General features: G+C 42.7%; 1 protein-coding gene across 1 annotated transcript in view; it reads right to left on the bottom strand.

Moving 5' to 3' along the window:
• Positions 1-13,544, bottom strand: part of MSN (moesin) — a 74,112-nt gene that overhangs the window by 6,888 nt on the left and 53,680 nt on the right. Inside the window, exons 3-8 of the mRNA XM_006069965.3 lie at positions 7,930-8,025; positions 6,313-6,587; positions 4,918-5,001; positions 4,060-4,206; positions 2,568-2,664; positions 724-887 (exon numbers count right to left, since the gene is read on the bottom strand). Coding sequence (XP_006070027.1) covers positions 724-887; positions 2,568-2,664; positions 4,060-4,206; positions 4,918-5,001; positions 6,313-6,587; positions 7,930-8,025 — 863 coding nt within the window. The remainder of the gene's footprint in view (positions 1-723; positions 888-2,567; positions 2,665-4,059; positions 4,207-4,917; positions 5,002-6,312; positions 6,588-7,929; positions 8,026-13,544) is intronic.

The raw sequence follows: 13,544 nt of genomic DNA, 5'->3' as shown, positions 1-13,544 counted from the left end.
CATGAGTTTCAGTCTCTCCACACCCTTGCCAACAGCTGTTATTTTCTGTTTTCATTTATTATATCCATATTAGTGAGTATGAAATAGTTCCTCACTGAGGTTTCAATTTGCATTTCCCTAATAACTAAGGGTATTTTCATGTGCCTGCTGGCCATTTACATATCTTCTTTGAAGAAATGGTTAACTAGGTTCTTAAAATGCAGATTTTGAATGAGCACATTTGGGGTAGGTCTCAGATACTGCCTTCCTAAATAGTTTCAACGTTGATGCTGATGCTGCTAAGCCTTGATGCACTTTGAGTAGCAAAGGGGCCATAGTGCAAAAGGGCTGGAAAAATCTGGTAGCTCTGTCTAATTCTACTCAAAAGATCCTATAGAGTCCAGGTTTAAATGTGCATGGAGCCTTTTGCTACCACCACTATACTGGTCAGATAGCCCAGAGCAACCCAGAGTCCACCTAGAAGAGCAATAGCATGAGGGTCATAGATAACGGGGAACTATGAAATGCCCCTCTCTCCTATGAATCTCTGAAATCCTAGGGTTCTAAATGCCTGATTCCTGGGGATGAGGATATCTGAGACTTAAAGGAAGAGGTGTCATCCCTGTACAGCTCCCTTTCCCCCAGTACCAGGATGACTTCATGTCCCGCCTTTAGCAGGCTTGGCACCTTTGAAAAGCTTCCTTGCCATAGCCCCAGCCCCCACTTCAGTTCCACACCACCTACCGCTCCATCTGCTTCTGGTGCTTCTCCTCCCGGGCCTGTGCCTTCATCTGCTGTACTTCAATGGTGTCGGGCTTGCGACGGCGCATGTATAGCTCATGGTTCCCCATGCACAGAGCCAAGATCCGTTTGTTAATCCGCAGCCGAGGAGCATAGAAAACAAAGTCCTGGTAGAAAACCAGCAGTTATAAAGAGTGTAGAGGGAAAGATGAAGATGGGCTTCTGCCTTCTGAAAAGCTAAGTTAAAAAGCACTGAAACAATCATATTACAGATGGGAAGACCAATTATCAGAGTAGTGAAGTGACTTGCTCAGCGTCAGATGGCAAGTTAGTGGCAGACCCAGGTCTAGAACCCAGGCTTCTTGACTCTGAAACTAGTGCTCTTCCTTACCAAGCCACAATTTCTTTCAACATTTGCTTATAAAAATCATCTTAAAATACCCTCAATCCAGTTGAAAGATAGAAACTGACTTCATCTGCTAATTAACTATCCTGCTGGGTCTCAGGAACCTCTCTTAGAGGTACAATAATCTTTAGATAATACCCTGGTGAGTGTAGTATGAGTGGGCTGGACTGGTTCTGTATCTTCTAAAAGCATATCTTAGAGCTAGTCCCTTCAATCCTATTTGGAATAAGGCAGTGTATTTGTAAATACATACATGAATATGTAAGTCTCCTGAACATCAATTATCCTGGTCGTTGTGTTTTAAATAAGCCCTTGGTCTCAGCTGGCTTTGTTACTTACCTTTCTGATGAAAGTTAAGCAAAACAGCAGTTAAAACACACACACACACACACACACGAGAAAATCCAGTGAACTGGAGTTTGTTGCTACAAATACCACTGGACCAAGTTCACCAGCTGATGGGCTAACCACCAGCTCTTCTGCCACTGAACCCAAACTTCTACCATCTCATATAGCTTGGGGTGCAGTAGAAGGAGCACAAGCTCTAGAGGTCAAACAACCTAGGTATAAATCCCAGCTCTACCATTTTAGCTGTATGATCTTGGGCAAATCACTCCATCCCTCTGAAACAATTTCATCACTTATAAAATAGGAATGCCATTATCTACCTGACAATATCATTGAGGGTTGAAGGAGACAATATATATAAAGTTCTTAGCAGGGAAAGTTCAGAGACTTCAAAGCTAGAAGAAGGTTGAGACCTCATGAGAAGTGTCTAGTTCAGCATGGCCACTGGCCCTTGGCACATGAAAAGAGGAGACTCTCATCACAGTTTTCTATCTTATTCCCAATCCCCAGTTTTTCAGTCTTGTCAGCCACAGGCAACTACAGGTGACAGGTGTGGCAATCATGTTAGAGGAATTACTGGACTCAAAGCATTATTTTGTATTTGGATTGCTCTGGAGAGAAGTCTTAAGAGGACAGCAGCAAAGTTATAACAAAAAGAACAACATTTGGATCTGGACTTCTCCTGGCTCTCTCCTTTCTCCACAATTAGAGATAAATCAAGTACATGAACGATTTCTACTTTTCAAGCCTAGAGGCTTTAAAAGATAAGATGTACTACCCCAGAGCCTTGGGGAAGTAACAAACAGTGGCTAACAGGCAGAACTTAGACTGCCTGTGTTTCTCCCTAATCCATGCTTCTCCTGAGACACAGTTAGCAGGGTAGTACCAGTTACAGGATGCCTCCTGACCATTTATTGGCGTCAACATCCTTTTTCATTGCCAATCACTTTTTGTACCTCCTATTCCCATCCACATACACAAAAATCCAGAGAAAGGAGAGAAATATGCAATGACATGATTGCTTCTAGCATTATGTAGGCCTTGGCCAATATGACCATTACCTAGGCCTTGGCCAGTGGGAGGAGCCACTTACCGGGGCTTTTTTGTCAATGGGCTTGATGACAAATTTCTTGTCATTGAAAGAGATGTTCCTGATTTCACTCCAGGGGAAGCCTATCTTAGGAGTCAGCCTGTAAAAATGGATACCAAGAGCATTAGGACAAACACAAGGCAAGAAGGACATAGAGGGTTGGTGCCTTGCCCTCACCACCACCAACTTCTCCATTAAGGAGACAGATTCATTGCCAGCTCAGCCAGTATCATCACATGCCACCAGGTCAGCTGCCAGCACTGAGAGTTCACAAAGGACTTTCTGATACTACAATCAACATATCCCTTGTCCCAACAACTAAGGTTTGCTTTATTTTTTGTTGAGGCATGGACCTTGTAACAATCTCTCAAAGAATCACCAGCCTTACTTCACTGGATCTCTTCTACTCAAGGTTGTAAAATCTGAGAGGACAGTAAATAATGAGTTCCAAGACTCAGAAGTTACACAAAACAATAATATATTGATCTTTATACTCATCAAGAGAAAACCAAGGGAAAAAAAATAAGCTAGTGAGATAAGGCTGTAGCAAGAGAGATTATAGGTCAAAAAATACTGAATCATCATATGAAGTGAGATTAATTACAAATCCTGACAAGGTGGGTTTTAAACCAGTGCTATCCAACAAAAATATAAATTATCACACATGCAATTTAAAATTTTCTAGTAACCACATGTAAGTAAAAAGAAACAGAGTGGAATTAACTATAACAACAGTTCACTTAACCCAGTATATGCAAAATACTATCATGTATTTTGAACATGTAAATGTTCATGAAGATATAAATGAATATTTAAAATACATTAATGAGACATTTTATATTGTTTTTCACACTAAGTCTTCAATGTAGTTTATACATATAGCACATCTCAATTCAGACCAGCCACATTTCAAGTACTCAACAGCTACATGCGGCCAGAAGCCACCACAGTGGACAGTGAAAGTCTAGTCAATGCAAGATTTAGAGGCCTGAGGGAGGTTGTGTGATCATCTGGGCTGGTCTAATATAGGTAGAAAAAGAATAATACAGGTGGGACCCAGGAAGTATAATCATACTTTGTCAAGTCCTAGGTGTCAAATTAGCCCAAAAAAGTAAGCAAGCTGAGCAATATCATACGATATCTTTGATACAAATAAACTTACTTACAAAACAGAAACAGATTCATAGACTTAGAAAAGGAACTTATAGTTCTTAGAGGGGAAGGACAAGGGGGAGGGATAGTTAGGGAATTTGGCATGGACATATACACACTGCTATGTTTGAAATGGATAACAAGGACCTACTGTATAGAACATGGAGCTGTGCTCAATGTTATGTGGCATCCTGGATAGGAAAGGAGTTTGGGGGAGAATAAATACATGTATATATATGGCTGAGTCCCTTCACTGCTCACTTGAATGTATCACAACATTGTTTGTTAATTGGTTATACCCTAATACAAAATAAAAAGTTAAAAAGCGAGCTATGAACTATACCTGTCATTCTGCTCATAGATGTTGAGACCCAGGGCATCCACTCCCAGCCATAGCTCTGAGCCTTTCTTGTTCTTGATGCTAAAGTAGTTCACACCATACATCTCCAGATCCTGGGCAATCTTCAGATACTCCAGGACAGCATCCTCCCTAAACAACAGAGCAGAAGTCAGTGACGGTGGGGTGGGGGTGGGTGCGGAAGGGGCAAGTAATAAGGGGAGGGAGCCTATGACTCAGACCCAGGGAGACAGAAAGCCTACTTGCTCTCCACTTCTGACAAGAATCTTGCTGAAAGGGGTTGAAAAGAGGATGGAAGGTGAGCAGATGATGGTTAACACAGCAAAACGTGACTTTTGCCAAAACATGCTCATAGAAGCCTAAGGTCTGAGATTCCCAAGGGGAATAAAGGCAGGCTGACTCTTGCTGACCTCTGGCATATTAGCTATCACAGAAGCCTCTTACACAGGCACATTATTAGCAGAGCCCAAATGAGATGGTGATGACAAAATGAAAAGATTCGTTCTTCAATTAGACATCTCCCAAATGGTATGCCATGTTCATAAAGATCCTTCCTCATTTCATTCTTGGAGAGGGGCCCCTTGTGGCTCAGAAACTCCCTAGGGGAGGGAATCTCAGGATCCCCTGATTTGGGCTATCAGCTCCCATCATCCACAAAAAGCACAGTTTTATAATGGTGCTGATTTGCCTTCCATTTCTAATTTCCTCTTGTAAACTGCATTTCTGTCTCTCTTCAACATCCTCCAGTGTTCCTAGCCTCTGCCTCTTCTTCCCCACTGAACCAACTCTTATTCTCCTTGCAAGGGCATAGCATAGAGTCCACAGTTCCTAGGGTAGGCTTACCTGAGCATGCCCCGGTGCTCCTCATGCCATACCTGGATCCTTTCCTCCCACTGGTCCTTGTTAAGCTTGTGCTGCTCCAGGACCCTGGAAAGATGATGTGGGGTCAGTTACACCAGAAGCAGACTGAAATTACAGCAGGAGGTATTAACTAGACACAGGGAACTGCCTGAGGGGTATGAGACATACAGAATGGGTGACCAAGAAAGACAATGGGAACACCTTCCTTTGTACCTTTAACCAGAAAATCCAATAATGTGCTGTGGTCACCAAGCAAAGCAGTAACATATTAACAGTCTGTGCTGATTTGTGAGACTAAGAGGATGAATTGGCCTCATGGAAGAGTGCATACTCTCTCCTAGATCTCTGTGGGGCCAATAGTTTGCATTTGTGAGACTACTGCTCAGGGATAAGATATAGCCTGTGGCTATGGAAGAGAGAACTGAGTCCAAATGGTTTAGGAAAAAAACTAACAGGTTCAACTGTTATTATCTATAAAATGGGCCCAGTTGTAATTATATCATAACAATAACTCCCAGATCTACTAGATCATAAACAAGGCTTGCTTTAAATATGCTATTTCAGACATTATAGCAGTGACTGACTCATGTAGAGTCCCAGGGCACAACCACTATCCCTAATACCTTCAGGTGAGTTGTGCATTTGCCATAGCTCCACTGGGACTGAGGTTACTGGAATGAAGCATAATTTTCCTTCCAATTTAAAAGCCTATATAAAATAGTGACTGGATGCGGTGGGGTTAAAAAAAATCAAGACTAGGGTTCCAGGTTGCCACAAATGAGCTGTGGGAGATTCAGCAGGTCAGAGTGAGTACCTCTGCATCTCTATTTCCTTAGCTAGGAAATAAGGATTATGCCTGCCTTATTCATTCTGTGTGTTGTTGAGATGCTAAAATAAAAATAATTAGAGTTTGAGAATGTTCAGTTTTGAAGTTTAAAAAAGGAGAAATCTCTGTACACTGGGTATCAATATTAAAAGACTGTTTTGAGCTCCCTATGTCCCTAGTTTAAGTATTTCTCACTCCAATGAACCTCTGATATAAGAAGTCTAAATCAGTGGAAAGGATCAAGAAAATGGAACTGGGGCAAGGAGAAGTAATCCATCTCTGGTTCTCAATATAAGCACCTGTTTCCACAGTAATGAAGTTTTGTAATAGGCAAACAGAGGAGGGAAAAAAGTGTTTTATTTTGAAAACCAGAGAAATAAGAACAGAGTATGGTGCCATATGCAAGTATGTCTGTCTGAGCATCATAACATGGTCTTCAGACAGACCCTAGTGGAGAGGGACAGATCTGGCAACCCCTGTATAACAGGAATCAATCAACTTTGGGCCACAGCTCACTCTGACCAGGGCAGATCATCAGGATACCACCTCACCTCTGTGGCAGCAACCTGTCCCCAGCCAAGTAGCCAGACTTGTGGACTTCCTTATTGAAGTCACCATACTTGGATTGGACAGCATAGGAGGCCAGCAACACAGCAGTCTCAGGTGGGCAGTAAATATCATCATTGAGAATGTCCTCCTTCACTTGCAGGAAGAATAGTCGCTGTGTGATGTCCTGGATCAACTCTTCAGATACATCCTCAGGGTAGAACTTGGCCCGGAACTTGAAAAGCAGAGGGCTTTCCTTCCGCACATCCTGGGCAGTCACCTAGGAGCACAAAGGGGCTATGCACTCTCAAAAATATAGATTTTAGGGGTAGGGGAGTGGCTGTAGGGTGGGGAGAAGACACTGGAAAGTCATCAATTTGAATAATCCCAAAGAGTTGGGTAACAATTCTGGTAATTCAGAAAAGAGACATATTACTTTCATCAGGGACCCAAGCCCACATCCATAATTGCCTCCTATTGGGAATTTCTCCTTAAAATAGCCTAACACCTATTGATAGTCATAAGCTCTTAAGCCATCATCAGACAATATATCCAACTGCCCCTACATTCTGAGGGTAGTTTTAAGAAACTCCTCTTTTAAGACTCTCCTCCAACTCCATAAATCAACAAAGTAAAGACTAGGATGTATGACTGAGATCTGGGAATTGACTAGAAAAGAGGACAAATCAGATTGTCTTTTGAAGCCTGAAATTGGCTACTAATGGTTCCACATTTTCCCAGCAAAAGTCTCCACTCTTTGGGAAAAGAAGACCCTGCCAGCAAAAGGTGGGGCACTCACCCCCTAGACACAATCGGGAAAATAAGCCACAGGACTGTATGGAGACCGCCAAGGACAAAGTCAGACAGTTTGAGGATGATGAGATGGAGAACTGCCATGTACCTGCAGAGATTCTGCTGGGATGTGGAGAGTTTGAATGGACCTATACTTAAACCCTGGTGGCTCAGACGGTAAAGCGTCTGCCTATAATGCGGGAGACCCGGGTTCAATCCCTGGATCGGGAAGATCTCCTGGAGAAGGAAATGGCAACCCACTCTAGTATTCTTGCCTGGAAAATCCCATGGACAGAGGAGCCTGGTGGACTACAGTCCATGGGGTCGCAAAGAGTCGGACACAACTGAGCGACTTCACTTTCACTATACTTAAACCATCTCACTTGGAGTTCAACTGAGAAAATTAAGAAAGAAGGACACATCTTTATGGGGTGCAGGCATAAGTTAATAGGCAAGAAAATAGACAAGATTATGAGACTTTCAAGATTCTTTCCAGTTCGATAGTCTGTGACTCTCTGTTTAACAAATTTCCTAAAGCCCTTGAGTTTGGAAAGGAAAAAAGGATACCAATCTCCTCTAGAAGAACTACTGATAGCTATGATCCGTAAGTAGGTCCCATCCTCCTTGGACACTGGCCATTCTCGCTGTTACAAATCCAAATAGAGACAGAGCAAGAGCTCTGCCCTTATTCTGATCTAGCGGTTGAGAGACCACCCAGTGAAAAATGGAGCCCTACATGCCCTAAATTTGCCAGCTTGCACATTTTACACTCCTGAGCAAAGTCTAGTAGAAGAGTGAATTCCAAATGTGGCAGTGGAGTAAGCAATTACCTTCTTATTGAGTTTCAGCCAAGTAAAGAAACCCTTAGTGTCCTGGTACTGCAGACCAAAAAACCAAATTTCCCTCAGGCCGATAGTTTTCACCACCTGAAAGGCAAAACAGAAAACAACCATTGATTGAGTGCCTACCCTGTGCCAGGCACAGAGGAGACAAATGTGGAGCCCATGTGGTCCCTGACCTTAAAGGATATAAGGCACCCAGGTCTGAAAATAAAATACACTTGGGCAGTAGCTAAGAAATAATGTCAACATCTCTCTGCATCAAATACTTCTGCTGAGGTATGGACTAGATCAATTATAAGCACTACCAGACACCAATAACTTGATATCCATTATCTCCTTGAATTTTCACAATAGCCCTATGATTAATTACAACTGGACCCATTTTACAGATAAATAAAAGTAAGGTTCAGTTAGTGAGTAGCAGAGTCAGGACTGTTTGACTCCAAACCCATTCAAATTCAGTGCTTTTTGCCATCACCATCCCACTCAGTTATGCCATGCAGCTCCATACTCCCAGGATAAGGTAAAGGCTGAAGGTATAAACTGTTGGTTTAACTCCTGAATCTTGTTCTCCTGGACTCCTTCTTTATGTTTAGCAACTAGGAATAATGCCCATACCCTTCAGGCTAAGTCCTACTTACAATGCCCAAAGAAAAAATGTACTTTGGTATCTATAAACCCCAAACCTGTGCTGTGCTTAGAGGCTAAGATGCTTATTTTCAGCCCTGATTAGAGCTCAGTCATGATTCTCCTTTACTACTCACACAGGTTGACAGTAGGAATGAGTATAGTAGCTGAAGGGCCCCATGGTGTTCAGCTACTGGGCATTTTGGCTGAGCAGTGGGCAAGAAAGGAAAGACAGCCAGGAAAAGATAGACAGGGTCTGTTTTCCAGTCCATGACATTAGCATGTAAATAGTTCTGGCTGGTGGCTCAACCCTAGCATGCCCACCACTGGGGATAGAGGTAATAAAGCCATATCCTAATGAGGTGTCAGGGAGTCTTCTTTATATTTTCTTCTACTGGGGTGGGAGGGGGAATTTGAGGTGAAGAAATTTACCTGGAGTTAGAAACAAGTAGCAGGGACCCAGCGTTGCTACACACTGCACTGTATCCACAAAGTTTCTACTATGCATCCAAGGCCAGGCCAGACCCATAGTCACTCCCAGAGCTTACAATCTAGAGCTTCAGAGGCCTCAAGGAAAAAGTAGATCATGTTTATTAAGTACCTATTATGTGCCAGGTACCAAACACTGAACAATCATGAGATAGTTATTATTTCTACTTTATAAATGAGTAAAATAAGGCTTAGAGAGCAATCTGTCTAAAACCATAGCGTCTAGACTAGAATCCTAATTATATGACTCTAAAACCTATACCCTTTTTCTCTTGTTTGCTATCTCCTAAGGCCAAAGGTTCAAAAGAGCTTAGAAGCTTTGGGGTTCCCAAGTGACTAACTGCCTTGTCTCTCTTTTGGTCCAGATATACCAGCCAGAAAATGAACTTTGACTACCTCTGCATCTACATATAGCTCCTGGCTTTCCCACTAGGTTCAGTCAACAATCACTTTGGAGAGAAGCCATATTGCCAAGACATTAACCTTCATTGCTCACCAGGGTGTTCATGATGATTACCCTCCCCTTTCATAGCTTGAATCAGGTATCAAGAAACCTGAGTGGAAGTCTCACTTCTGTCTCCCACTTGCTGTGTGATGTTAAGGCAATACATTTCCTTCTCTGGGCCTCAGTTTCCTCATCTATCCAGCTTCCCCATCTACTATGAGTGGTGTGGCTTAAATGACTTCTTTATGCTCTCAAGTTCTACCAATTTACTAATTAAGTTATTTGTAAATGACCAAGAAATACAGCCCCATTTCCCACATACCTCTTGACAACTTGGGTAACTAGGAACATGCTTAGAAAAAAATAAATGAGGGAAGGTGTACTATATGGGGAAAGATCAAGACTTCCAGGATTTGATGGAAAGGTGAGTCTCTGAGTCTAAGTCAATAGGCATTACCATCAGGTTTTAGATGGAGAATACAAAGTAGTCATGTTGAAATGTGACAGTGACTTTTTTTTTTTTTGCAGAGGATAAAGGGAGAGGATGTGGATAGGAAAGATTTTTTTAAGCACCTCTTACATCCTATATCTAAGATAGGGTCTAATTAATGGTTTTCCACAAGGCTGCAGAACATAGTGTGTACAGGTGCAATTGGTGTAAAGAAATAAGTTCCAAGAAACAATGCAGCCCCAGGATAGAAAAAGACCCACTGAAGATGTTGAAAATGGACCATTAGGACAGGATGCTAGGTCATGGCAGGGCAGACTGGGAACAGAACTAGTAGGGTAGCAACAAGCTTTTGCCTGTACCAACGGCCCAGGTGTAGAAACTCAAGAGACACCAGAATTAAAAGAAAGTGAGGCAGGCACAGACCACACAATCAGTTCCACAGGTCCCAGGAGTGAGCTCCTTAGCCTCTATTTACACCATGTTGTCTGCTTCACTAGTGGGATGGTTAGGGGTATGATGAGAGGAGGATCATGGGAGCTAAAATAATTCCAGCATTTAGAGTATCTCTGAGGATAAAGTAATAGCTAAAGTGATATCAAAAGAAAAGATATCAGGATCAGCAGGGCATTTTAATCTCTCTGAGCACTGCCTCTTCCCTATGAACACAAAGAAATCAGATGCATATAAATGCTCTACTTCCTTAGACTGTAGGCTTGGAGAGAGAGCAATGTCTCTTAGCCTCCATTGAAGTCCCAAAGTAAGGAAGTGAGTGTGTTGGGTAAAGGAAATATGGTCTGAAGTCAGAACTGAGACTGCAAAAGAACAAAGGATAAAACTGATGACTTGTGGACCCCAGGCTGTAAGGAAATCTCCAATTAAGGTCCACAGGGTGCTGGGAATCATTTGATCAGGCAACTCTTGGCCCCATTTTCAAATCCTAAAATATGGAATGAGGCCAAGCTTAGCTTGATTCAAGCTTTGCCTCCAGCTGAGAACTTACTTCAGAGGAAAGAGAAACCTCATTTTCTAGTGGGAAAGAGTATCTAGGTACTGGTTCTGGGAAAACATCTGTGGCTCCAATGAGCAGGTTCTTTACCATTCCACTCTGAGAAGTGGCTGCATCTCTAAGAAAAAGAATTCTTTCTTTGCTCCCTTTGATTTCAGACAGCAAGCTCATCTGGCCTGAGCTAGTATTTCTCAAAGCTGCCATGGAAGACATTTTTAAGCCACAGAAGATAATGAATGCATATACCCAGGGGATGGGGGTGGGGGTGGGGGTGGGGTTGGAAGTGTCAGAATACAAGGAGATGGCTGGCTGTAAGTCATAATTTCTTTGAAGCCTGAAGGTTTAATCTTAATAATTTGTGCAAAATTTACTGTTTACTCCTTAAATATCTATATTTTAATAATAAAATAGATATCTACAAGTACAACTGATGCTCCAAGATAGTAAATCACATTCAGCCTACAGCTCTGTGAACCTCTTGGAACCTGGCACATTCACCTTGAGGGGGGCTAGGACTTTAGTTTGCAAAACACTGGCTGTGGATTCTATTCAGCCACATAATACTAACCCCCAAAACAGACTGGAACATTACAGGATCCAAGCAGCATAAACTAGAAAACTGGGGTTCCATGAGGGAAATAGACTTGCCTCTCAGAAAATTGTAACTAATTACCAGGAGCATCATAAGTAAGAAAGAACTCCTGTTTGCCTCTTTTTGCATGTGAAGGCTACTTATATCGGAGATCTGGGGAGGGCAGAGAATATTAGGCCAATTCCAGAACCCAAAGCCCCCTCCCCATATCCTCTATGCATCTATCTGAATAAATAAACTAGTGACATAATCAATCACTTCAGAAGCCAAGAGCAGGATTGGAAAGCAAGGCTTGAGCCTTAAGTGCATGAGAAATTATGTGCAAAACCACTGCTGCTGCTAAGTCGCTTCAGTAGTGTCTGACTCTGTGCAACCCCATAGACGGCAGCCCACCAGGCTCCCCCGTCCCTGGGATTATCCAGGCAAGAACACTGGACTGGGTTGCCATTTCCTTCTCCAATGCATGAAAGTGAAAAGTGAAAGTGAAGTCGCTCAGTCGTGTCCGACCCTCAGCAACCCCATGAACTGCAGCCTTCCAGGCTCCTCCGACCATGGGATTTTCCAGGCAAGAGTACTGGAGTGGGTTGCCATTGCCTTCTCCAGTGCAAAACTGCACCAATGCCCAAATACCCGAGGCCATTACAGGCTTGGCAGTAGCTGCATCAATCACCTACCTGAAAGCAAATCAGTGCACAACTGGAAAGTTCCAGGAGAGGCTGTCACCATCTCTGCTTCTGTTACCCTACACTGACTGTGCCCAAGTGGGCATCTACTCTATAACACAGAGCACGTTCATCTAGGGTTCTAAATATAGGGACCAAACTTTGCTTTTAGAATGGAAACAGGCAAAGAAAGGGGAAGTCACAGAGGACACAGCTGACAAAAGGTACTGGGAAAATTGCAAATGCTATGTGCCTTGATTCAAACCATTATACCATGTCCTAGCTATCTGACCTTAAACAGGTCTTTTCCTCTCTCCAAGCCTCAGTTCCTCTTCTATAAGATGGAGATACAACTATTACGATAACAGATATTAGGTATTTTATAAAATAAAAATGGAAAAAGGAGGATTGCTGTCTTCAATACAGAGTCTACAAATCCTAAGACCTTCACTGAGCCAGAAAAGCCTCTGGATTTCATGGCTCCATTATCTGAACTCCCAGGGGGAATTCCACCCACTTATTTAGCTCTTAATAAGAACAAGCAACATTAGAATGCCTGCTATGCACCAGGCACTTTACTTATTCGAGGATTAAATAAGACTACAAAATCTCTAAAATTGTGTGATTACTATTTGACTGAGAAAAGTGAAGTCCTAAGAGGCTAAACGAGCCATCCAAGGTCACATGGCTAAACAGCCGGATAGAATTTGAACCCAAGGCTGACTCTAAATCCCATGTTTTATATACCATCTCTATGTACAACCTGAGTCTCAAGGATGTTTTTTCATTCAACGTGAGAGGAGAATTGCATGTATTTTTCTGTTTCCAAAGGTGAGTAACTCCAAGTTCCTTATCTGATAGGCTGGAGATCCTTCTCAAGACACAGTAGACCTTCAGTCAATATTGAATCAGTCAATGAATAGGATGGATGCTCTGAGATTTCACCTCTTTTCCACAGCTCAAAACCTTAAGTGGAGGGGACAGGTAGAGCTAGACTAGAGCTAGAGCTTAGAGACCATGGCTGAGGAGGAGACAAGTAGAGGGTTCTTAAAGTGGAACTTATGCCACCTAAGTAATCACGAGCCCTTGGATGAACCTCAGGTTTTAGAAATGGGGCTAAGTGACAAAAATTGCTATAGAAAAATGTTCTCTCTCTCCTCCCTAGATGTTCTCACTCCTCCGCGCTCACAAGAGACAAAGGCAACTGAGAAGAACTATGGGCCCCATTTCCCTTTCCCACCATGCCTTGGGCCTCTTCAAGCTATGGAGTCCCATTGTTGCCTGTTATTTATCACCGGTGCCAAGGAGGGTGCTTCGTCTCCAGTCAGCTT

Source organism: Bubalus bubalis, chromosome X, assembly GCF_019923935.1.
Source record: "Bubalus bubalis isolate 160015118507 breed Murrah chromosome X, NDDB_SH_1, whole genome shotgun sequence".
Taxonomy (NCBI): Eukaryota; Metazoa; Chordata; class Mammalia; order Artiodactyla; family Bovidae; genus Bubalus; species Bubalus bubalis.
Note: the sequence above shows the minus strand (reverse complement) of the source record. Positions and strands in the feature narration are given on the sequence as shown.